The 26,247-nt window shown below is 42.3% G+C and overlaps 1 protein-coding gene across 1 annotated transcript; it reads right to left on the bottom strand.

Moving 5' to 3' along the window:
• Positions 1-13,301: 13,301 nt before the first annotated feature.
• Positions 13,302-25,776, bottom strand: ccdc71 (coiled-coil domain containing 71). Its single transcript, XM_046338550.1, has 2 exons — positions 25,630-25,776; positions 13,302-16,257 (listed from the first exon to the last, which is right to left on the bottom strand). Exon 2 carries the CDS (start codon positions 16,197-16,199, stop codon positions 15,264-15,266), a length of 936 nt encoding a protein of 311 aa, XP_046194506.1. The 5' UTR covers positions 16,200-16,257; positions 25,630-25,776; the 3' UTR covers positions 13,302-15,263.
• Positions 25,777-26,247: the final 471 nt, after the last annotated feature.

The following is a 26,247-nucleotide window of genomic DNA, read 5'->3' as shown; positions in this document are numbered from 1 at the left end:
GAAAGCGTTCCACAGGGATGCTGGTCCATGTTAACTCCAGTGCTTCCCACAGTTGTGTCAAGTTGGTTGGATGTCCTTTAGGTGGTGGACCATTATTAATACACAGCGTTGCAGTTCTTGACACAAACTGGTGCGTCTGGCACCTACTACCATATCGGTTCAAAGGCACTTGATCCCACAGGGCCCTCACCGATAGAGAGATGAACCTAGAGAAGAGTCCCCTCAGCCAGCTGGTCCTGAGACTGTTCACACAAACAGGGCCCTCACTGACAGAGATGAACCTAGAGAAGAGTCCCCTCACCGACAGAGATGAACCTAGAGAAGAGTCCCCTCACCGACTGAGATGAACCTAGAGAAGAGTCCCCTCACCGACAGAGATGAACCTAGAGAAGAGTCCCCTCACCGACAGAGATGAACCTAGAGAAGAGTCCCCTCACCGACAGAGATGAACCTAGAGAAGAGTCCCCTCACCGACAGAGATGAACCTAGAGAAGAGTCCCCTCACCGACAGAGATGAACCTAGAGAAGAGTCCCCTCACCGACAGAGATGAACCTAGAGAAGAGTCCCCTCACCGACAGAGATGAACCTAGAGAAGAGTCCCCTCACCGACAGAGAGGAACCTAGAGAAGAGTCCCCTCACCTATAGTGTTGAAAGCGTTCCACAGCGTTGCAGTTCTTGCCACAAACCGGTGCGTCTGGCACCGTACACCATTCAAAAGGCACTTACATAGTCAGACCCCTTCACTGATTTCACATTGTGGTATGTTACAGCCTGAACTCAATGTATTAAATATAAAACATTTCTCACCCATCTACACACAATACCCCGTAATGACATCACAATACCCCGTAATGACATCACAATACCCCGTAATGACATCACAATACCCCGTAATGACATCACAATACCCCGTAATGACATCACAATACCCCGTAATGACATCACAATACCCCGTAATGACATCACAATACCCCGTAATGACATCACAATACCCCGTAATGACATCACAATACCCCGTAATGACATCACAATACCCCGTAATGACATGACATCACAATACCCCGTAATGACATCACAATACCCCATAATGACAAAGCTAAAAAAAAAAAATATGTTTTTAGAATTGTTATCAAATTGAATAAATATGAAATGCAGAAATATCTCATTTACATAAGTATTCACACCCCCGAGTTAATACATGTTAGAATCACCTTTGGGAGCGATTACATCTGTGAGTCTTTCTGGGTAAATCTCCCAAGAGCTTTCCACACCTGGATTGTGCAACATTTGCCCATTTAATCTTTTCAAATTGGTTGTTGATCATTGCTAGACAACCATTTTCAGGTCTTGCCATACATTTTCAAGTAGATTTAAGTCAAAACAGTATCTTGGCTTCTCAGGAACATTCACTCGGTAAAGCAACTCCAGTGCAGATTTGACCTTGTGTTTTAGGTTATTGTCCTGCTGAAAGGTAAATTCATCTCCCAGTATCTGGTGGAAAGCAGACTGAACCAGGATTCCTGTAGGATTTCACCTGTACTTAGCTCCATTTCATTTATTTTTTATCCTGAAAAACTTACCAGTCCTTAACGATGACAAGCATACCCATAACATGATGCCGTGGTACTCAGTAATGTGTTGTATTGGATTTGTCCCAAACACAACACTTTGTATTCAGGATAAAAAGTGAATTGCTTAGCCACATTTGTTGCAGTATTACTTTAGTGTCTTGTTGTAAACAGGATGCATGTTTTGGAATATTTTTTATTCTGTACAGGCTTCCTTCTTTTCACTCTGCCAATTATGTTCGTATTGTGGAGTAATTACAATGTTGTTGATCCATCCTGAGTTTTCTCCAATCACAGCCATTAAACTCTGTAACTGTTTTAAAGCCTCATGGTGTAATTAATAACTTCACCATGCTCAAAGGGATATTCAATGTCTGCTATATATATTTTTACCAATCTACCAATAGGGTCCCTTCTTTCTGAGGCATTGGAAAACCTACCTGGTCTTTGTGGTTGAACCTGTGTTTGAAATTCACTGCTCGACCTTACAGATAATTGAATGTGTGGGGTACAGAGATGAGGTAGTCATTAAAAAATCATGTTAAACACTATTATTGCACACAGAGTGAGTCCATGCAACTTATCATGTGACTTGTTAAGCACATTTAGGCTCCTTACCATAACAAAGTGGTTGAATAATTATTGACTCAAGACATTTCAGCTCTTCATTTTTAAAAACATGATCACTTTCACATTATGGGGTATTGTGTGTAGGCCAGTGATGACAATCTAAATTTAATCCATTTTTTAATTCAGGCTGTAACACAACAAAACGTGGGATAAGTCCAGCAGAAGGAAGACTTTCTGAAAGCACTGTAAATATTTAGTCTTGTATTTTGTCACTCTGAATGGCACACAAACACAATCCATGTCTTGAAGCTTAACAATCCTTATTGAACCCTTGTCTCTTCCCCTTCATCTACACTGATTTTAAAGGGGATTTAACAAGTGACATCAATAAGGGACCTTATCACCTGGGTCATGGGGGAAAAAAAGCAGGTGTTCCTAATGTTTTGTTAACTCAAGTGTAGTGCACTACTTTTGACCAGGGGGAAGGTAGTGCACTATAAATGGAATAGGGTGCTATTTGGGATACTACAGCCTCAGTCATCAGGAAGGAACGTGCACTTTGCCCCGGAACAAGAACCATCGTCAGGAGAACACGTTGAAAGACAAAAGGGTTCTTGGTCAACAGAATGTCCTTGTCTGCTGAACCCTTCGTTCTGGTCTCTCGATCTCTCTGGTCTCTCTCTCGCTTTCTAAATTAAAAATAATTATTTATAACCTCAACGTCTTGACTATATTTCCTATTCATGTAGCGACTCATTTCATGTTTTCATGGAAAACAAGGACATTTTCTAGTGACCCCAAACCTTTGAACGGTACTATATATACTGTATTCTAGTCATGGTTCATCCTATATAACTACTGCTGTCCATAAGTACGGTGGGGAGAACAAGTATTTAGTCTAGTCAGCCACCAATTGTGCAAGTTCTCCCACTTAAAAAGATGAGAGAGGCCTGTAATTATCATCATAGGTACACTTCAACGGTGACAAACAAATAAATATATTAAACAAATATATTTTTTTAATGAATTTATTTACAAATTATGGTGGAAAATAAGTGTGATTTTGTTGACAGCACATTCAACTATGTAAAGAAAAAAGTATTTAATAAGAGTATTTCATTCATTCCAGTACCCCCTGTATATAGCCTCCACATTGACTCTGTACCGTAACACCCTGTATATAGCCTCCGGTTGGTCATTCTGTAGCTCAGTTGGTAGAGCATGGCGCTTGTAATGCCAGGGTAGTGGGTTCGATCCCCGGGACCACCCATACGTAGAATGTATGCACACATGACTGTAAGTCGCTTTGGATAAAAGCGTCTGCTAAATGGCATATATTACTGTATATAGCCTCCACATTGACTCGGTACCATAACACCCTGTATATAGCCTCCACATTGCCTCTGTACCGTAATACCCTGTATATAGCCTCCACATTGACTCGGTACCGTAACACCCTGTATATAGCCTCCACATTGACTCGGTACCGTAACACCCTGTATATAGCCTCCACATTGACTCTGTACCGTAACACCCTGTATATAGCCTCCACATTGACTCTGTACCGTAACACCCTGTATATAGCCTCCACATTGACTCTGTACCGTAACACCCTGTATATAGCCTCCACATTGACTCTGTACCGTAACACCCTGTATATAGCCTCCACATTGACTCTGTACCGTAACACCCTGTATATAGCCTCCACATTGACTCTGTACCGTAACACCCTGTATATAGCCTCCACATTGACTGGTCAGTAAACATTTCACTGTGAGGTCTACACTGTTGGTTAAGGGCTGGTCAGTAAACATTTCACTGTGAGGTCTACACCTGTTGGTTAAGGGCTGGTCAGTAAACATTTCACTGTGAGGTCTACACCTGTTGGTTAAGGGCTGGTCAGTAAACATTTCACTGTGAGGTCTACACCTGTTGGTTAAGGGCTGGTCAGTAAACATTTCACTGTGAGGTCTACACCTGTTGGTTAAGGGCTGGTCAGTAAACATTTCACTGTGAGGTCTACACCTGTTGGTTAAGGGCTGGTCAGTAAACATTTCACTGTGAGGTCTACACCTGTTGGTTAAGGGCTGGTCAGTAAACATTTCACTGTGAGGTCTACACCTGTTGGTTAAGGGCTGGTCAGTAAACATTTCACTGTGAGGTCTACACCTGTTGGTTAAGGGCTGGTCAGTAAACATTTCACTGTGAGGTCTACACCTGTTGGTTAAGGGCTGGTCAGTAAACATTTCACTGTGAGGTCTACACCTGTTGGTTAAGGGCTGGTCAGTAAACATTTCACTGTGAGGTCTACACCTGTTGGTTAAGGGCTGGTCAGTAAACATTTCACTGTGAGGTCTACACCTGTTGGTTAAGGGCTGGTCAGTAAACATTTCACTGTGAGGTCTACACCTGTTGGTTAAGGGCTGGTCAGTAAACATTTCACTGTGAGGTCTACACTGTTGGTTAAGGGCTGGTCAGTAAACATTTCACTGTGAGGTCTACACCTGTTGGTTAAGGGCTGGTCAGTAAACATTTCACTGTGAGGTCTACACTGTTGGTTAAGGGCTGGTCAGTAAACATTTCACTGTGAGGTCTACACTGTTGGTTAAGGGCTGGTCAGTAAACATTTCACTGTGAGGTCTACACTGTTGGTTAAGGGCTGGTCAGTAAACATTTCACTGTGAGGTCTACACCTGTTGGTTAAGGGCTGGTCAGTAAACATTTCACTGTGAGGTCTACACCTGTTGGTTAAGGGCTGGTCAGTAAACATTTCACTGTGAGGTCTACACCTGTTGGTTAAGGGCTGGTCAGTAAACATTTCACTGTGAGGTCTACACCTGTTGGTTAAGGGCTGGTCAGTAAACATTTCACTGTGAGGTCTACACCTGTTGGTTAAGGGCTGGTCAGTAAACATTTCACTGTGAGGTCTACACTGTTGGTTAAGGGCTGGTCAGTAAACATTTCACTGTGAGGTCTACACCTGTTGGTTAAGGGCTGGTCAGTAAACATTTCACTGTGAGGTCTACACCTGTTGGTTAAGGGCTGGTCAGTAAACATTTCACTGTGAGGTCTACACCTGTTGGTTAAGGGCTGGTCAGTAAACATTTCACTGTGAGGTCTACACCTGTTGGTTAAGGGCTGGTCAGTAAACATTTCACTGTGAGGTCTACACCTGTTGGTTAAGGGCTGGTCAGTAAACATTTCACTGTGAGGTCTACATCTGTTGGTTAAGGGCTGGTCAGTAAACATTTCACTGTGAGGTCTACACCTGTTGGTTAAGGGCTGGTCAGTAAACATTTCAAGGTCTCCACTTGTTGTAGTCTGCGCATGTGACAGTTTGATTTGTTATTTATGTAGATATACTTCTACACTTTTTTTTAGAATATACCTTTATTATTCCCCCCAAATCTTCCCTCAATTGGAGGAGTATATATATATATATATATAAAGGGAACACTAAAATAACACATCCTAGATCTGAATGAAATATTCTTATTAAATACTTTTTTCTTTACATAGTTGAATGTGCTGACAACAAAATCACAAATTATCAATGGAAATCAAATGTATCAACCCATGAAGGTCTGGATTTGGAGTCACACTCAAAATTAAAGTGGAAAACCACACTACAGGCTGATCCAACTTTGATGTAATGTCCTTAAAACAAGTCAAAATGAGGCTCAGTAGTGTGTGTGTGGCCTCCACGTGCCTGTATGACCTCCCTACAACACCTGGGCATGCTCCTGATGAGGTGGTGGATGGTCTCCTGAGGGATCTCCTCCCAGACCTGGACTAAAGCATCCGCCAACTCCTGGACAGTCTGTGATGCAACGTGGCGTTGGTGGATGGAGCGAGACATGATCTGGCCTGTCTCCTGGTAGCGCCTCCATGCTCTGGACACTACGCTGACAGACACAGCAAACCTTCTTGCCACAGTTCGCATTGATGTGCCATCCTGGATGAGCTGCACTACCTGAGCCACTTGTGTGGGTTGTAGACTCCGTCTCATGCTACCACTAGAGTGAAAGCGCCGCCAGCATTCAAGTGACCAAAACATCAGCCAGGAAGCATAGGAACTGAGAAGTGGTCTGTGGTCACCACCTGCAGAACCACACCTTTATTGGGGGTGTCTTGCTAATTGCCTGTAATTTCCACCTGTTATCTATTCCGTTTTCACAACAGCATGTGAAATGTATTGTCTATCAGTGTTGCTTCCTAAGTGGACAGTTTGATTACAAAGAAGTGTGATTGACTTGGAGTTACATTGTGTTGTTTAAGTGTTCCCTTTATTTTTTTGAGCAGTAATATATATATCCTCAGCCTTTGCCACCTTCTATAGGAATTGAACGACTGCTACGTTTTGGATGACTGGCTGCAAATGTTTATTGCATTGTTTTATTTCTGCGTTTTCTATTCCAGACATTCTGAAATTCACTAAAGCATCCCATGTATGTAACTTTAGTCTTTCACTTTTCAATTAATCTTATCTTAAAGATTTTATTATATATATATATATAATTATTTTTTACACAAAAGAAATATGGTGGAATAGAAGTGATGCAGACATTGATGAAAGCAACAAAAAAAGCTGATCCACCTTTAAAAAGAAGATGATTGATTGGCTCAAATGCATTAAGGAATGAAATTCGACAAATTAACAAGGCACACCTGTTAATTGAAATGCATTCCAGGTGACTACCTAATGAAGCTGGTTGAGAGAATGCCAAGAGTATACAAAGCTGTCATCAAGGCAAAGGGTGGCGACATTGAAGAATCTCAAATATATTTAGATTTGTTTAACACTTCTTTGGTTACTTCATGAGTTATTTCATAGTTGTGACGTTTTCACTATTATTCTACAATGTAGAAAACAGTAAAAATAAAGAAAAACCCTTGAATGAGAAGGTGTGTCCAAACTTTTGACTGGCCCTGTATTTATATATTATAATGTTGTTCAGAAATTACCGATTGGGGAAAAAAAATTGTCTTTTGATTCTAAAATATCTATAGATTTCTTGTCCTCTAGATTCTCTAGTTGACCATTCTCTTTCTGTCAGACTCACCAGAACCAGTTGAACTGGCAGCAGCAGAACCAGCTCAACTACTTTCCAAACACAATGGCTGGGATTCAATCTGTAGAGTACTGCCTGACCATGCGTCTTTTAAAAAGCAACGTTCCCGCGTTTGCGGCATTACTGGTAAAGCGCTGTAGATGTCAGGTCAACTGGAAATGACCTTTAATGCACCTGCGACATGCGCACAGTTTACTGTGAATGTGACCTCTGCAAACATCAGGGGAAACGTGTTTTTTTTATTTATTTTTTTAAAGGCCCATTGTGGTCTGTCCAGTGTGCTGCTCTATAATGAGCCTTGATTGGTTGTGGCTCAACCATCCATAGAAACACTGATGTTAACTGTTTCAATGCCATGTTTCTATGACACTGTGTATTCAAATATTTATTCTATGCATCCCTTGTACAGAATATGGGTCATTATTGAATGGTTTAGTTCTGATACTATAACAATATTTTTTTCATAGACGTTACTTAAAAAATGTCTGACTTCATCTCCACCCAATAATATGTTCTTCTAGAAATGTTAAATGACCAGATTAGTTATCTTCTACAATAGTTTTTTTTTTTTCAGCTCAAAGAAGTTAATGATATCACACAATTGGCTGTCAACACTAAAGGGCTCTAGCCAATCTGGAGCGTGGAAATTCAGAATAGAGCGATTAAAAATGTTTTTTTTTTATATATATATATTTTTTAAAGAGGTTCCCACATTCGTGGAGACTTCATTCACGGTAAACTTTGCATCGTAAATTACCTTTAATTTTGCTATAGCGCTGTAAATCAGCACCAGTTCCAAGCATAAATATTTATGATCTCATTCGGCGTCTCAACTTACTGCTGAGAGTTAGAATAGTAAAGTACACCAGGTGCAAATTCTAAATTCAGCAGCTTCTCTTAAGTCAGTCACTCAATTAGCCACGTCAGCTAACAATGTTTAGATTGGTAGTTAAGTCTAGCCAGCTATTCTAACCTTGTGGTAATCATGGCCGAATACTGTCTGGGCAGAGGCCCTGACCTTCAGATGGTCACGCATCGATTTTACTCGTCATTCTCACTCAGATATTTTAATATATTGCATGTCATTACAAAATGTGTAGAATTGCAGAAGATTAGCTTTAAAAAGTTAAAATCTTCCCACCACATGGCAACATGTGTAGAATTACAGGAAATGAACTTGAGAGAAATTTGTTTTCGCCACTGACAAGTTGCACCTTGAGGAGGTGGTCCCCCCCCAACCAAATCTCACTTAGGGCCCCCAAAAGGCTACAGGCCTGGATGAACTTCCACCGATACAGAATGGAGCCCAAAACTCTCCATTGTATCAGGCCGTTGTATGACAATTTGAGTGAATTGCATTGTATATCCTGTGTTCATACTGGGCCTTAGGAAATCTGTCTCGTCTACTACCTACTTAAAACTAGTACTGGTTTTACTACATACTAAATTTACAACATTTAGTCAAAACGGATGTAGCGATTAACAAATATCAAGGTGTCATCAAATGTGCAGTTGTGCTCGTTCCCTGTCACTCACTCACTCACTCACTCACTCACTCACTCACTCACTCACTCACTCACTCACTCACACTCACTCACACCCACTCACTCACCCACTCACTCACCCACTCACTCACCCACTCACTCACCCACTCACTCACCCACTCACTCACCCACCCACTCACTATCACCTGCAGTCAAACACACACGTGGGTGTGGACATTTTAAAAGTTTTTAAATCTTGCTCCATACAGCGAATTCTGCTAGAAAAGACTAAATGAGTGAGACATCCGGGCATTTCAAGTATACAGGATTTCCCGAAAAAGTACCGTTCTTCCAAAAACATACAGGACTCAAGTACGGTACTGGGACTCAGCCAGTTAGACTGTTACCTATATAGGACCCATTACACTAGGCCTAAAAATGGCTATTGGGAAACGGTCTGTTTCTTGTTTACTTTATGAATTGGGTGGACCAACTATTTTTAGAATGTCACCTCGGCTTACCTTTGACAGCCTCCAACCGATTAGCAAGACGCTCTCATTCTCAGCGACTTCCAGTAGTGAGCGCCTACATTTATGATTTTTTTTCTCCTCTCTCCTCGTGCCCACAACTCATTGCAAGCGCCATGCTTTACCAACTGAGCCACACGGGATCCTATGAGGAAAAAGATTCTTACATTTTTTTAATACGTATTTTTTGTTGAAAAGTTATGCTCACTAGACTATTTTAGGGGTGTGGGGGGATTGGTTTCTTAGCCTGGGTGTCAGTTTGTTTCTGATCTCATGATAATAGCGTAGGTAAAAGCAAACAAATCTAGATCAGGCTAGCTGTTTCTTGTTCACCTCTGAGTTCAGTTAGTACATCTATTTTTCTCAACTTCCCTTTACAGCCTCCAACCTCCTCAGAGCACAACCCCCCCCGCTCCACTTCCACAAAGCAGCACACCCATCCCCCACAGAACAGAGGGAAGAAAAAGAAGAGAGGGAGGCGAGCTGCAGTGTTGGCGGGAGCAGCATGACGATGTAAACCATAAGACAGATATTTTTGGCATAATCAGATATTTAAATCAGAGGTTAAAAATAAAAGCCTTGAGGCCATTGCAGCAAAATACTGGCAAAAGCATCTAGCAAACAGGACAAAGAAATGTGACTGAAATATCTCCCCAAAATCTGTTTGGATTATTAGTGATTTTAAACTGACCAAATAACGCGGTCTCTGCTATCCAGCCTGCCTAACGAACAAGATACACCAATAGACCAAAGACGATCTCTCTGCTCTCCGGCCTGCCTAACGAACAAGATAGACCAATAGACCAAAGACGATCTCTCTGCTCTCCGGCCTGCCTATCGAACAAGATACACCAATAGACCAAAGACGATCTCTCTGCTCTCCGGCCTGCCTATCGAACAAGATACACCAATAGACCAAAGACGATCTCTCTGCTCTCCGGCCTGCCTAACGAACAAGATACACCAATAGACCAAAGACGATCTCTCTGCTCTCCGGCCTGCCTATCGAACAAGATACACCAATAGACCAAAGACGATTTCTCTGCTCTCCGGCCTGCCTAACGAACAAGATACACCAATAGACCAAAGACGATCTCTCTGCTATCCGGCCTGCCTAACGAACAAGATAGACCAAAGACGATCTCGCTGCTCTCCGGCCTGCCTAACGAACAAGATACACCAAGAAACCAAAGACAATTATTAGACCAATGAAATCCACCATCTTGTTTCTTAATGGCAGCATGACGTTTTCACAGTTGTAGGTACTCTATGTGCAGTGAGCTGGGAACAATGGAAGGACGAAAATAACCCAATAGGACGTTAAAGGCAAAAGCAGGACAGTCAGCTATAAAAAGGGTCTTTAATGTCAGGTCAGCTCCAGTCAGCAAGTCACTGTAAAGGTCAGGCTAGACTAGATATCAACATTGGACTTCAGCTACAGGATTTTAGTGAGAATGTAAACCCATAGGCCTACAGTAGCCACATTAAACATGATGCACCCAAATGACACCAGGGCACTACCTAGGGAACAGGAGCCCGGTCTAAAGTAGTGGTGCACTACCTAGGGAACAGGAGCCCGGTCTAAAGTAGTGGTGCACTACCTAGGGAACAGGAGCCCGGTCTAAAGTAGTGGTGCACTACCTAGGGAACAGGAGCCCGGTCTAAAGTAGTGGTGCACTACCTAGGGAACAGGAGCCCGGTCTAAAGTAGTGCACTACATAGGGAACAGGGCCCCGGTCTAAAGTAGTGCACTACCTAGGGAACAGGAGCCCGGTCTAAAGTAGTGGTGCACTACCTAGGGAACAGGAGCCCGGTCTAAAGTAGTGGTGCACTACCTAGGGAACAGGGCCCCGGTCTAAAGTAGTGGTGCACTACCTAGGGAACAGGGCCCCGGTCTAAAGTAGTGGTGCACTACCTAGGGAACAGGGCCCCAGTCCAAAGTAGTGCACTACCTAGGGAACAGGGCCCCGGTCTAAAGTAGTGGTGCACTACCTAGGGAACAGGGCCCCGGTCTAAAGTAGTGGTGCACTACCTAGGGAACAGGGCCCCGGTCTAAAGTAGTGGTGCACTACCTAGGGAACAGGGCCCCGGTCTAAAGTAGTGGTGCACTACCTAGGGAACAGGGCCCCGGTCTAAAGTAGTGGTGCACTACCTAGGGAACAGGGCCCCGGTCTAAAGTAGTGGTGCACTACCTAGGGAACAGGGCCCCGGTCTAAAGTAGTGGTGCACTACCTAGGGAACAGGGCACCGGTCTAAAGTAGTGCACTACATAGGGAACAGGGCCCCGGTCTAAAGTAGTGCACTACCTAGGGAACAGGGCCCCGGTCTAAAGTAGTGGTGCACTACCTAGGGAACAGGGCCCCGGTCTAAAGTAGTGGTGCACTACCTAGGGAACAGGGCCCCGGTCTAAAGTAGTGCACTACCTAGGGAACAGGGCCCCGGTCTAAAGTAGTGCACTACCTAGGGAACAGGGCCCCGGTCTAAAGTAGTGCACTACCTAGGGAACAGGGCCCCGGTCTAAAGTAGTGCACTACCTAGGGAATAGGGCCCCGGTCTAAAGTAGTGCACTACCTAGGGAATAGGGCCCCGGTCTAAAGTAGTGCACTACCTAGGGAATAGGGCCCCGGTCTAAAGTAGTGCACTACATAGGGAATAGGGGCCCGTTTGGGTCACACACACCACTGCTAAATGAGAAAATGGAGGATGGCCTGTAACCAAGCATATCCTTGGCAGTTCCCTCTTAGTAAACACTGCAAATTTCCACCATTTGCCCCCAAGGCCTTAACAGCCTATAGCTCCAGCCTGCCAGGGTCCAGTTAGGCTTGGTTTCACCAGTTGTGTTAGACTGCTAAGTAGACCTAGATCAAAACACAGAAGGCACGGTGGATTTAGTTTTGGGACAAAGCCTAGTTCATTGGTTCCATTGTACTGGGCTAACTAAATAAACACAGTTCAGTTATTATAATTATTTGATATTTAACTCAAATGTATAGTCTGAAATAGCCACTTCTCACGAAGAGAAAGATTGCCGGTTAAGAAAATACTCTCAGCTTGACCTTTTACCGTAATGTAAACTTGTCACGTCTCGACCGCTACCTCTGGGAGGTTGCCCACGACACTTGCCGCCCTTCCAAGCAGGGCAGTGTAAACAATTCTCGTTGAGACGTAATAACAGAGCACTGTTTTTGAAACAACTGAAATGTCTCAGCATTTTCCTTATATTAGGAGACTTGTTTTGAGTTTTACCTGAAATTGTAGCTTTAAGGGAATCTCAGAACATAGCGTTTTGTTGCAATTAGATCCCCCCCATGTAATGATTTGTAGGATATTGATAAAAATGAGGCATGGTTTGCTCTAAGGTAGGCCCGAAATGCAAATCAAGCTACGGGCTAATGTTGGCTAACATCAGCGAACTAGCTAATAAGTTCGGATGTAGATATTTTGTTTATCTTGCTACCTAGCTCTGTATAACATAACTGCATGATAACATTACTGTTTATATATATTTGTATAAGGGGTTAAAGTACATTTTTGTTATGCTGAAGTTACTTGAAGAAAATGTTATTAGCTAACATTAACCATCTAGCTGGTGTGCCACTTAAGCTAACTTAATGTATAGATTCAAAAAATAAACCATTTCAAAATGTCTGCATTGTGAACTGATGTAATTTTCAAGAGTGTAATATGGTAGATGCATGAAAAGTGCTTACTGGACTACTGTGATATTTACAGTACATTTAAGCTACGAAGCAAGAACGTCACCTAAACCTTCTCTTGGACCGGAATATTCCATTTCATTTAAGATACGGAGCAAGAACGTCACCTAAACCTTCTCTTGGACCGGAATATTCCATTTCATTTAAGCTACGAAGTAAGAACGCCACCTAACCCTTCTCTTGGACCGGAATATTCCATTTGCTAATGTATATATTGAGATGTTTATGTACATTTACATTCTGTCCCGATGCCCCGCTGGCCAATATTTGTCAATCTGAATAAGTTTAAAGTCAAATATTGGTGTCCAGACTACGCCACATCCGTGGGTATGTCTCATTCAAAAACCTCCCGGAAAATTAAATTAGTCCTTTAAGATATTTTATTAAACCATTTCTGAAAATTATCCAATAAGACTCCAAAAATCAACATACTGCAAGAAATGGACACATCTGTTAGGATACAAAATAAATAGTTAGTTGAGAACCTGTATAAATTGATCACCATCATGTGACCAGGGGACTCTAGACTCTATCCTAATGTATACCTTACGCAAAATGGCCATTCTGGGTCCTTCGGCAAACATGTGGAGCCCTGCAAACTCAGGTAATGCCATTTTAAGTAACTAATTGTGTTTCTGCGTAGCATAAACTAGGCTTTATAAAGAGACAGCCGTGCTCACCTCGTGATTTTATTTCATACCGGTACAATGAAATCAAGAAGGGGTGAAAAGACATGTTACAGCCTTTACCAATCTGCTCTTATTAACTTCCCCTTCGGCAATCTCAATGACTGGTTGGTCCCTGGCTTGAACACAACCATTCAGTAATATGTATGGTATTTTCAGCATATGGCAACAAATTATCCATTTAAAAAAGGCCCTGATTTTGGGCTACAACATGACGATTCAAGCAATTTGAACAAACAAAAAAAAACTCTTCACTTTCCCTTACAATAAACCTGACAAAAATCCTTCAACTTAACCAGTTCCTTAATTAAAATTAGACTGTAGTTTTGGCCTAATTTTTTTTTGCAATTTCTGGGATGGTGAAATTGGCAACAAAAAAACGATGCACCAATTAAATCCAGAGTTGAGGCGGGATGAAGAGGCAGCTAATCCAATCAGAACAGTGAATCGTATCATGTGGCTTAACAGAGAGCACCAACGACATGTTTGGCACAACAAAACAAAAAAAGGTTAAACCAACATGAAGGGCGAGTCTCAAATTGGACCCTATTCCCTATACTAGTGTAAAGGGAATATGGTGCTGTTTGGGACGTAGCCGATAACAGTCCCTGTGAAGTACCCTTGATTGACTGTGCCACTACAATACAACGTTGAAGAAGCGCATCAGAAACCAGTCAACTGAACTAATGAAAGATCACAAAACATTGTGGCAACTTCTACATAAAACCGGACAGATTTAGTTTACTATGCATTTTCACCGATTACCAGTTAGCACCGATGGGCAGTTTGCACCCGATCTACGACAGAGTCAAAGTTAATATCGGTTTGCTTTTTCAAAACGGATGACGTTGGGAAAGTTTGGCAAAATCAAGGTTTAAAAGAATTATAATACAAGAATAGGGTGGTTTCAAATTCTTTACTCAGAGAAAACAAAAATCCGTCACTACAAAAAGGGTTAGGTTTACTGAAAAGAATAAGGCCATTTTAACTCTGCCCTGCAAATGGAATTGTTACAATTTAAGTGCTTACATTCAGCAAACATTTTGAGGCTGTCGAAAGTTCAAACTCCCTAAAAGAGGAAACACAAAAGTAGATTAAAGGGATAATGGCTCAGTAGGCCAACCACAGGAAGACCTAAAACAATAACCCTAAAAACAAGGTTGCCCATTTACAACAATCTCAGGGGACCAAAATTGTTTTAAAAATTGTCATGTAGACTGTACCTAAAAAAATTCTTGCAACAAACCAAAAAATGTATCCTACAGTGTGCCGTGACACTGCTTACCAAGTCTATCAGTCCATCCTCAAGTGTACAAAACAGAAGCTGGTTAAAACAAACAAAAAAAATATATAAAAATTTACATTCTGACCAGCAATGTCTATGCTTGAGTGTCTGAAATCAGCACCGTGTATAACTTCTGATCGACGTTAGGCCCTTCAGTCTTGTTGACGCGGTAGTCGTGACATCATACCCCCCCCCCCGTCTCTGCTGAAGGAATGTCCTTTACTGTCGTCAGTCAGATGACGCCGTCCTGGTGTTTTTTTCCTCTGGCTTCAACAGTAAAGACAGACCTCTGTGGACTTCGCTAAGCCTCGTTGCAAAATGGACCCTAGGCTAGCTCGGCCCAAACCAAGAAGTTACTGGAGATATCGTTCACGCTGGTATTCAGCTAGAGTTTCATACAGCGGGCGTATCTGTATCACAGGGGACAGGTTCACCTGCAAGATCCTCTGGGCCTTCCTCCTCAGTTCCTCAACCGTGACGCAATCGTCCACTTTGATCACCTTCCACCTCAAACTGTTCTCGTCCAGCCGACACTCCTCCTGACGGTTCATCATCCACAGAGATTGGTCATCCGTCCAGGACCGTCTGTGGTTTGACACGTCAGTCTTGTAGTTGTAAACTCCTCGGCCGTTCTGATAGATCACGGGGGCAGAATCTCCGATAAGGGCTCTGTTCCATTCCGGACAGGAGTACCTTTGACCAACCATGGCCACAGCTTTAGGTGTTCTACCAGTGTTCGGCGACGGCAGTAACGGTATTCCTGAAAGTGTTGGAGGTTGAGAGTGAATCTGCATTCTCGCAGTGTGACCTCTCATTAAACCTGTAATGTTCGTTAGCTTCAGGTACTGCTGCTGCAGCTGGGCAGGATGTATAGTCAGAATCGGAGGTCTGGAAAAGACCGATCTCTTGTGAGATTCTGATGCACTTGCACTACTCCACGATGCGTAATTGTTACACTCCTTTTTTTTCTTTCTTTTCTTACTCTTCCGTCCCCTCTTCTTGCCTGGCCCTGGACCCTTGCTGGCTACGTCCATTGAGCACATGTCTTCCGGGAGGGTTTTCGCTGTACATGACCTGTAACCGTACACATCTTTGCTTCGTAGCACTTTGGGCTTATGGCCCTCTTCCTTAAGTCCTTGCAGAAAGGATACCAGTTCCTCGGTGTCTGAAAGATCTTTCGACATAGGGTTTAGGATCTGTAATGCCTCGAAAAGGACAGTCTGTCCCGCTGAGGCTATTCTGGACCAGGAGTTGACGGCCTTCTCCACAACCGGTTCTGTGTAATTCATGACATCTGCCTTCAGATGAAACCATTGAGAGCTCCTGAGGTCAGTCTTTCTCTTCACCCTGTTGAGAGAATGAAGAGAGTAGCAGTTTCCAACAAATAAAACAAGACAAACGTTTTTAAAAATTGAATAAAAACATTGCATGCTTAGTTACTGTTGTAACGGACGGTAAGGGTCCCCAATGGGATCAATTCTATGGGGGTGGGACTCTGATTTAGACCTCTAAATTCAGATGCATAAGTTGCAGCAACGTGGACTGCATCTGCACAAACGTCTTGGCAATAAGCTTGGAGACGTGACATCACAAAAGTTTTAAAAAAGTAGGCTAAACATTAGCGGAGATGTCAATTTTGGTATCTGCAATATGTTCGCTTGTTAAGAGTGGTGCAGTAGCTAACTAGCTGTAAATAAGTGAATTGTTTCACCACACAGCCAAGTTAGCACTAAAATGTATTTACAGTTAGTTAGTTAGCAACCGCACTTACTCTTTTGCAAGCTACCATAACATTTGTTTCAATTAGTGTGTTTTCAGAAATGAGGAAGTCTCTTATTATCCAATATATTTGGCTAGGTGAAGAACTGCCGTGTTGCTTAACAGTTATTTTTGATAGAGTAGAGGACGACAGATTAATCGGAATGGCCGATTAGGGCCGATTTCAAGTTATAACAATACGAATTCTGTATTTTTGGACACCAATTTGGCCAATGTTTTTTTTATTTACACCTTTATTTAACTAGGCAAGTCAGTTAAGAACAAATTCTTACTGTCGATGACGGCCTGGGAACGGTGGGTTAACTGCCTCGTTCAAAGTCAGAACGACAGATTTTCACCTTATCAGCTCGGGGGAACCAATCTAGCAACTTTACAGTTAACTAGTCCAACGCTATAACAACCTGCCTCTCGTTGCACTCCACGAGGAGACTGACTGCCTGTTACGCGAAGGCAGTAAGCCAAGGTAAGTTGCTAGCTAGCATTAAACTTATCTTATAAAAAACAATCAATCATAATCACTAGTTAACTACACATGGTTGATGATATCACTAGTTTTTATCTAGCGTGTCCTGCATTGCATATAATCGATGCGGTGCGTATCGTTGCTCGATAGAGCAGTCTGACTGAGCGATGGTAGGCAGCAGCAGGCTCGTAAGCATTCATTGAAACAGCACTTTCGTGCGTTTTACCAGCAGTGCGTCAAGCATTGCGCTGTTTGACTTCAAGCCTATCAACTCCCGAGATGAGGCTGGTGTAACCAAAGTGAAATGGCTAGCTAGTTAGCGCGCGCTAAGGGCGAGTGATTTGAAACGCTATGAGACATGAAGTGGTCGTTCCCTTTGCTCTGCATGGGTAACCGCTGCTTCGGGGGTGGCTGTTATCATTGTGTTCCTGGTTCGAGCCCAGGTAGGAGCGAGGAGAGGGACGGAAGCCATACTGTTACACTGGCAATACTAAAGTGCCTATAAGAACATCTAATAGTCAAAGGTATATGAAATACAAATGGTATAGAGAGAAATAGTCATAATAACTACAACCTAAAACTTCTTACCTGGGAATATTGAAGACTCCTGTTAAAAGGTGTTATATTAATGCTGGTGGTTTCATTTGTTCTCACGTTCTGAGCAAGGAATTTAAACGTTAGCTTTCTTACATGGCACATATTGCACTTATTTTCTTCTCCAACACTTTGTTTTTGCATTATTTAAACCAAATTGAACACGTTTCATTATTTATTTGAGGCTAAATTTATTTTATTGATGTATTATATCAAGTTAAAATAAGTGTTCATTCAGTATTGTTGTAATTGTCGTTATTACAAATAAAATACTAAAAAATTATTATTTAATAAAAAAAAGTGTTTTTTTTTTTTTTTTTTTAAATCGGCCGATTAAATCGGTATCGGATTTTTTTGGTCCTCCAATAATCGGTTATGATTTTTCGGCGTTGAAAAATCATAGTCGGTTGACCTCTAATAGAGAGGGGGCATAAAGTAGCCTAAATTGGGGCAAAGGGATGACTTTGGACAAGCAACATGTGTTTTGCTTAATCTGATGTCGATTGCCTGTCAGACCTTGGTCCCCCCTTTCCAGAGGGGGCGCTACTGTACTGATTCTCCACAAAGGACGTACAAAAATTATGTAGTTTCACAAATCAAAAATGGTTACGCTTTGTGGATTCTTGTGATTTACAGCGAAGCATGCAGTCACTTGATTCATATTGTATAGCCTTACACTTTGACCGACTGAAATCGGTAGGTGATAACAGACATTGTGCGATTTCAGCATTACTGACAAGACATTTTACAACCAGAGCTGAGAAAGTTCTTTATTTAAATCACGATAATCAATCAATCAGTGGAGGGACGCTCTTGGAAGCTTTGTTAGAGTTAGGGGTTAGGGTTGGGGGTTAGGGTTAGCTTTGACAAAGTGTTTCACAAAATAATGAACTCGACATCTATCAATATAAACTGCTCTAAGAAATATGCACCAGTGTTATAAATCTGTTAAAGAAGTTAGCAAGGGGCCTCCCAAGTGGCGCAGCGGTCTAAGGCACTGCATCGCAGATGCTTGAGGCGTCACTACAGTCCCGGGTTCGATCCCAGGCTGTGTCACAACTGGCTGTGACCGGGAGTCCCATAAGGCAGCGCACAATTGGCCCGGCCTCGTCCGGGTTAGGGGAGGCTTTACTTGGATCATCGCGCTCTAGCGACTCCTTGTTTTATTTAACTAGACAAGTTAGTTAACTTCACTAGGGTAGTGAATTTTGGATGAAAAGCATGCCCAAATTAAACTGCCTGCTACTCAGGCCCAGAAGATAAGATATGCATATAGTTAGTAGATTTGGATAGAACACTAAAGTTTCCAAAACTGTTCAAATGTCTGTGAGTATAACAGAACTGATCTGGCAGGCGAAAACCAGAGAAATCCAACCAGGAAGTACTATTATTTTGAAAGGTTGTTTTTCCATTGAAAGCCTATCCACCATACAAAGACTTAGGACCCAGTTCACAAGCTCTATGTCTTCCTCAACATGTGACCAATCTCTAGGCATTGTTTCAGGCTTTTACTCTGAAAAATAAGGGAGTTACAGCACATTCAATCAGTGGCCAGTGGAAATTTCCATTCATCAGCCATGCGCCTGATCGGGAACGCGCCTTTCTTGTTTCTCCTTTCCTATTGACGAGGCTTTTGTCCGGTTGAAATTTTATTGATTATTTATGACAAAAACAACCAGAGGATTGATTTTAAACATTGTTTGGCATGTTTCTACTAACTTTTATTGTACTTTAAAACTTTTCCTCTGGAATTAGTGCACGCGCCTTCTGCATTCGCGATTACTTGATGGACAAAACACGCAAACAAAAAGGAGGTTTTTGATCATAAAGAGGGACATTATCGAACAAAACAAACATTTATTGTCTAACATGGAGACCTAGGAGTGCCACCAGATGAAGATCAAATGTAAGTGATTAATTTTAATGCTATTTCTGACACCTCTCCTTGAGAGAGGTGTCACAAATGGCTGTATGGGTTTCTGTGGCTAGGAGCTGACCTAACATAATCGCAAAGTGTACTTTCACCGTAAAGCATTTTTGAATTCTGACTCAGCGGTTGCATTAATGAGAAGTTTATCTATAATTCCATGCTTAGCACTTGAATCGTTTACCAATGTTTATGATGAGTATTTCTGTAATTTGATGTGGCTCTCTGCACTTTCACCGGATGTTTGTTTGAGACATTTCTGACCATAACGCGCCAATGTAAACAGATTTTGGGATATAAATATGAACTTTATCGAACAAAACATACATGTATTGTGTAACATGAAGTCCTATGAGCGCTATCTGAAGAAGATCTAAGGTTAGTGATTAATTTTCTCTATTTGTGACTCCTCTCTTTGGCTGGAAAAATTGCTGTGTTTTTCTGTGACTAGGTACTGACCTAAAAATCGTTGTGTGCTTTCGCAGGAAAAGCCTTTTTGAAATCGGACACTGTGGTTGGATTTAGAAGAAGTGTATCTTTAAAATGGTGGATAATACTTAAGGAATTTTAATTATGGGATTTCTGTTTTGAATTTGGCGCCATGCAATTTCACTGGCTGTTGTCGAGGTGGGACGCTAGTGTCCCACTTGTACCAGAGAGGTTAAGAACAAATTCTTATTTTCAATGACGGCCTAGGAACAGAGGGGTTAACTGCCTTATTCAGGGACAGAACGACAGATTTTTACCCCGTCAGCTCAGGGATTTGAACTTGCAACCTCTCGGTTACTAGTCCAACGCTGCTGCCAGGTAGCCTAGTGGTGGTTGTGACTGTAAAAACACCTTCTACCCATGTGCTTTTTCTCTGAGCAAAAATTCTGACATTGTATTTTTTTGCTGATATGGTGCGAACACATTCAAGCAGCATAATAAACTGGGATATTGTTGTAGGGTACACTGGCAAGTGTAAAAATATTTGCCAAGGGCATACGTGACTCGTTTCAGGAAACTATGCGAATGTCGCGCGTGACTACTTCACAGGAGCGCCATTTGAGCGTACTTTTTGTATTGTTTTTCTAAATTCATTTTTTGTTGTTGCAGAAATGCCTTCTGGAACATGTGAATTTTCATGTGCCTTAATAACAAACGTGTATGCCATCTGTAAATACGAATACAATAGTTCAATTATGAGCCTAGTTGGTTAAGCATTGGAAAAAGCGAGAGCAACCTTCCCGCTAGCAATGATTGGCTGAGATAATGAATGTGCTGGACATGCCCGACAGATGAGTTCGGATTGGCAGACCAATCCTGCTCCTGTGAAGTAGTCATGCGCAACATAGGCATGTCTACGTATGAGCTGGTCAGTATGTGGTCAGTAATTTTTTTTTTTATCCCTTTTCCTCCCCAATTTCGTGGTATCTAATTGGTAGTTAATCTTGTCCCATCGCTGCAACTCCTGTACGGACTTGGGAGAAGCGAAGGCAGAGAGCAGTGCGTCTTCCGAAACACAACCCAGCCAAGCTTCTTGACACAATGCCCGCTGCTTCAATGTGTCGGAGGAAACACTGTACACCTGGTGTCAGCGTGCATACGCCGGGCCAATTGTGCGCCGCACCATGGGTCTCCCGGTCGTGGCAGAGCCTGGACTCGAACCAGGATCTCTAGTGGCGATGCAGTGTCTTAGACCACTGCGCCACTCGGGAGGCCCTGTGAAGTTAATCCTTTCGAACGTAGCTATTTTGAAATAAATCACGTAGTAGAAATGCACAAGTGTTGCTCTCCACTTTCTGGAGGACCGAGTTTTGAAATCAATAGAGCTCGAGTGTGAAACTAAGGAGATGGAGAAAATGTTTTGCTTTGAAAAGACAACACATATATATATAAAATAGCTGTCTCCGGATAACATCTTCAAACTAAGGGCAACCACAGCATCCGTGACAGAGAGGGAGACGCGTTCATCCATGTATATGTGTAAGAGAGTCTAGTTAGAAATATGTAATATCTGAAAATGTAGCTGTCAGAAAGTCATTTTCATTTCAATGTACTGTTAGCTAGCTAACATTAGCTGGCTGGCTAGCTAATGTTACGTGTATGACTGTAGTAATATTATTCGTAATTCAGAGCCATTTGCATTGCTAGTTCAATCCTAATGTTAGCTAGCTAACATTGAACCTGGTTGGTTAGCTACCTACAGATGCATGCAAAGTAGTAACATGATATTATGGTTCATTGTTTAGCTGCTAGCTACATGTCTAAACAAAAAGACTCCACTCCGCTTCCTGTCAAAGCAAGGGCTGATTTCAAGGTTTTACTGCTAACCTACAAAGCATTATATGGGCTTGCTCCTACCCATCTCTCTGATTTGGTCCTGCCGTACATACCTACACGTACGCTACGGTCACAAGACGCAGGCCTCCTAATTGCCCCTAGAATTTCTAAGCAAACAGCTGGAGGCAGGGCTTTCTCCTATAGAGCTCCATTTTTATGGAACGGTCTGCCTACCCATGTCAGAGACGCAAACTCGGTCTCAACCTTTAAGTCTTTACTGAAGACTCATCTCTTCAGTGGGTCATATGATTGAGTGTAGTCTGGCCCAGGAGTGGCCCAGGAGTGGGAAGGTGAACGGAAAGGCTCTGGAGCAACGAACCGCCCTTGCTGTCTCTGCCTGGCCGGTTCCCCTCTTTCCACTGGGATTCTCTGCCTCTAACCCTATTACAGGAGCTGAGTCACTGGCTTACTGGGGCTCTCTCATACCGTCCCTGGGAGGGGTGAGTCACCTGAGTGGGTTGAGTCACTGATGTGATCATCCTGTCTGGGTTGCCCCCCCCCCCCCGCCTTGGGTTGTGCCGTGGCGGAGATCTTTGTGGGCTATACTCTGCCTTGTCTCAGGATGGTAAGTTGGTGGTTGAAGATATACCTCTAGTGGTGTGGGGGCTGTGCTTTGACAAAGTGGGTGGGGTTATATCCTTCCTGTTTGGCCCTGTCCGGGGGTGTCCTCGGATGGGGCCACAGTGTCTCCTGACCCCTCCTGTCTCAGCCTCCAGTATTTATGCTGCAGTAGTTTGTGTCGGGGGGCTAGGGTCAGTTTGTTATATCTGGAGTACTTCTCCTGTCCTATTCGGTGTCCTGTGTGAATTTAAGTGTGCATTCTCTAATTCTCCCCTTCTCTCTTTCTTTCTCTCTCTCGGAGGACCTGAGCCCTAGGACCATGCCCCAGGACTACCTGACATGATGACTCCTTGCTGTCCCCAGTCCACCTGGCCGTGCTGCTGCTCCAGTTTCAACTGTTCTGCCTTATTATTATTATTATTCGACCATGCTGGTCATTTATGAACATTTGAACATCTTGGCCTTGTTCTGTTATAATCTCCACCCGGCACAGCCAGAAGAGGACTGGCCACCCCACATAGCCTGGTTCCTCTCTAGGTTTCATCCTAGGTTTGGCCTTTCTAGGGAGTTTTTCCTAGCCGCCGTGCTTCTACACCTGCATTGCTTGCTGTTTGGGGTTTTAGGCTGGGTTTCTGTACAGCACTTTGAGATATCAGCTGATGTACGAAGGGCTAAAAAAAATAAATGCAGTCGGCGTGCCCCGTGACAGTCGAACAGTGAGAATTAGAAATGTTGTAGTATAACTAGGTAGTTTCCATGGAAAGTAAAGCCCAATTTATTCCAAATGTACTTACGCAAGAATGCAATTAGCTTAATAAAGTTGTGATCCTACGTGTCGAGTTACAATTTGTGCGGCTGCACACTATAGCTACCCAGGATAGCCATTTTGTGTAGCTAACAAACTTTTGTACATCTCTGTTCCATACCTCAAGGTCAACTGTATCACGAATACTATTGTAAAGCACAATTTCTTCCCTTTCCAGCAAAATCAATGACGAGACCTTCAGGCTGCCAGTCTCTGCATGATTGAAGGCGGGGCAATGGAGCTCTGCTGTTTTTTCTCTCTCAAAATGGCGGACAGGGAAGCGAAAGCTACTTGAGCGATAGTGAAAGGGGGGTGGATATATGTTGTGTGGGGAAACGGATTTTTCACCCAATTTGTCTAACTTATCACCTCTAAAATGTAAATAAAACACTAATATTAAAGAATGTATATAATGTCTCATTTACATACCTATTTGAAGGTCCATGTCTAACTTTAAAAGGGTTTTTAGGGCGGTGCTAAATTTCTCAGTTAACTGCGGCTGTCGCGGCTTTTGAGAGTCGTGATGGCTCGCAGTGATGACGCAAAGAAAATTAACAATTGAACGAATTAACTATTGATGAACTCACGAGTAATTAACTTTACACTCACCATTGATCATTTGTCTTAAAATTTTTTTTAAAAAATTACAAATAAAAAAAATCGGCGCCTGGTGAAAATTCTGTACGGCACAGAATGAGTTGCATAACACGTGATGTACATTACGTCGTCACACTTTAACGTACAGCGTCAGATGCCCCCCCTCCCAACTTTTCTCCAATACTATTGGTCCATTCAAATGTCACTTAACGCTGAATAGAAACTTAGTTGACACCCCAGTTTTTGATGCCAACACAGTTGCTACAGTCCCATTAGTTTTCATTGAAGCCTCGTTTGAATGTGTACGGAACGGAGTTAGCTAACATTAGTGGTGTGTGTAGTTTGTGGAATTTTACACATGTTTTAAGCCTAATTTAAAACACATTAGCCTACTGTTCTTAGAAGTAACAAGTAATCTATATTACAACTAACGAAAACTCACGTCCGTACAATTGCCTTTATTTTAGCGACCCAAAAACGTAATACTTCCAGATCAACTGTAATGTCAATACCATTGTAAAGCACAATTTCTCCCCTTTCCAAATTATATTACCTACACGCTGCCCGTTTCTGCATAATTCAAGCAATGAGACCCGTCGGGTCATTGTTTTTAAATGGTGGGTGGGGGAAGCGAAACTATTGCGTGATAATGAGAAGGAGAGATGTCGTTTTTTTTCCCCCCACGCGATCTGTCCAACTTATCGCCTCTAAAATGTAAATAAAACACTATAAAGAGTTTATATATATATATAATGTGTCATAACATACCTATTTGATGGTTTGTGTCAAATTTGAATCGGGTTTTTAGGGCGGTGCTAAAGTGACGAAAAAAATGACTAGGTAGCCCCCCCTTTTTAAAGGATGATAGAAGTGCTACACCTGGTGGAGAGAGATTGTAAGACAGAAATAGTTGCTTTATGCGTACTGTACCTAACGACATGACACTTTTCTCCAATACTATAGAGCCATTACCATGTCGATCAACTCTTGAATAGAAACCTAGTCCACACCCCCGATTTTGACGTCAACACAGTCCCATTCGTTCTTTGTAGCCTCGTTTGAATGTTGCGGTTGCGCACATTTGTACGGAATGGGGTGAGTTTACATTAATGACCTAAACACTGGTAGTGCCCCTTGTGGTAGGGAGGAACAAATTCAGAGAGCCAATCATTTTTTCTCCATTTTTTTTTTTTTTCACCCAAAAATGTATTATTCTGAATTTCTCATGTCAGGTGCCTTTTCCCTCCTTTCTTGAGTGGGTAAACATTTTTGTTTAGTCCCATATCAAAGCTAGATAGTGTGGTTTTAGATTCAATTGAAATATGACCAAATAATCTTACTAAGAAAACAAAAGGGGATTATATTGAGTTTAAAAAACAATGAAAATCACATTTATTTTCAAATAAAACCTCAGTAATACGACGTAAAATTCGACTTCACACAAAGCTAGCTAGCGTCTTCAACCGGGCCACTATACCACACTTCTCCCCCAGTTAGCCAGCCACAGTTTGCTATGCTATTTATGGTGTTTCCTTACGCTTTCTCTGCGTTCAACGAGAAGTTGAAATGTTTTGAGGGAAATGTCATTAGTTGAAGCACGACAACGACCGTAGAAATACAAAAACATCAACAAACAAAAAAAGAAAACAAAAAAAAATGAAACCTTACCTTCCTACGGTCCTAAGCAAGCGTCAGTCGGTGTAGTTACAACTGAAGTGTAGATTAAAATGGCTGCAACAACAGTGGTGCGAATTGACAGTCAGTTACAGGAGGCGGGGCTTTAGATGGGGGGAAAAAGGAACCTGGATGGAATGAAAGCCCATATAAGGAAGTAGGGGCGTTTTGTGAACGTTCCATACAAACCGTTTTTTTTAGTTCGGTTCGGTGCCCATTTAGTCTTGATTTGAATTCCGATTCTAGTATACATTTTTTCCCTCCGCGTGTCCCCTCCCTAACGAAGCCATCGTTCACTCGCCCTCACGGATTTGAAAGCGTTCTATAGGCGCAATGGACGCCAGAAAAAAAAATATTCGATTGCACTTGTTTCATTGGATATGCGGATAAGTGGGCGCGCAAGAAAGGTTTTTAAGTACTTGCATCTTGAACATGTAGTATATTTGATGTTAAATATGTACACACATGATATATTCGACTTACAGTCAACTCTTGTTTCAATGTAATTTAATGGCAATTCTGATATATGGATTTATTGGGGTAATCTTACATCAAAGGGATATAAATAAACTCACTAAGAGGCAACATAGCAATGGATTTTCCATGTCCTGT

The sequence above is a fragment of the Oncorhynchus gorbuscha genome, linkage group LG03 (assembly GCF_021184085.1).
Source record: "Oncorhynchus gorbuscha isolate QuinsamMale2020 ecotype Even-year linkage group LG03, OgorEven_v1.0, whole genome shotgun sequence".
NCBI classification, from domain to species: domain Eukaryota; kingdom Metazoa; phylum Chordata; class Actinopteri; order Salmoniformes; family Salmonidae; genus Oncorhynchus; species Oncorhynchus gorbuscha.
The sequence above is the reverse complement of the archived record's forward strand: the minus strand, read 5'-3'. Positions and strand labels throughout refer to the sequence as shown.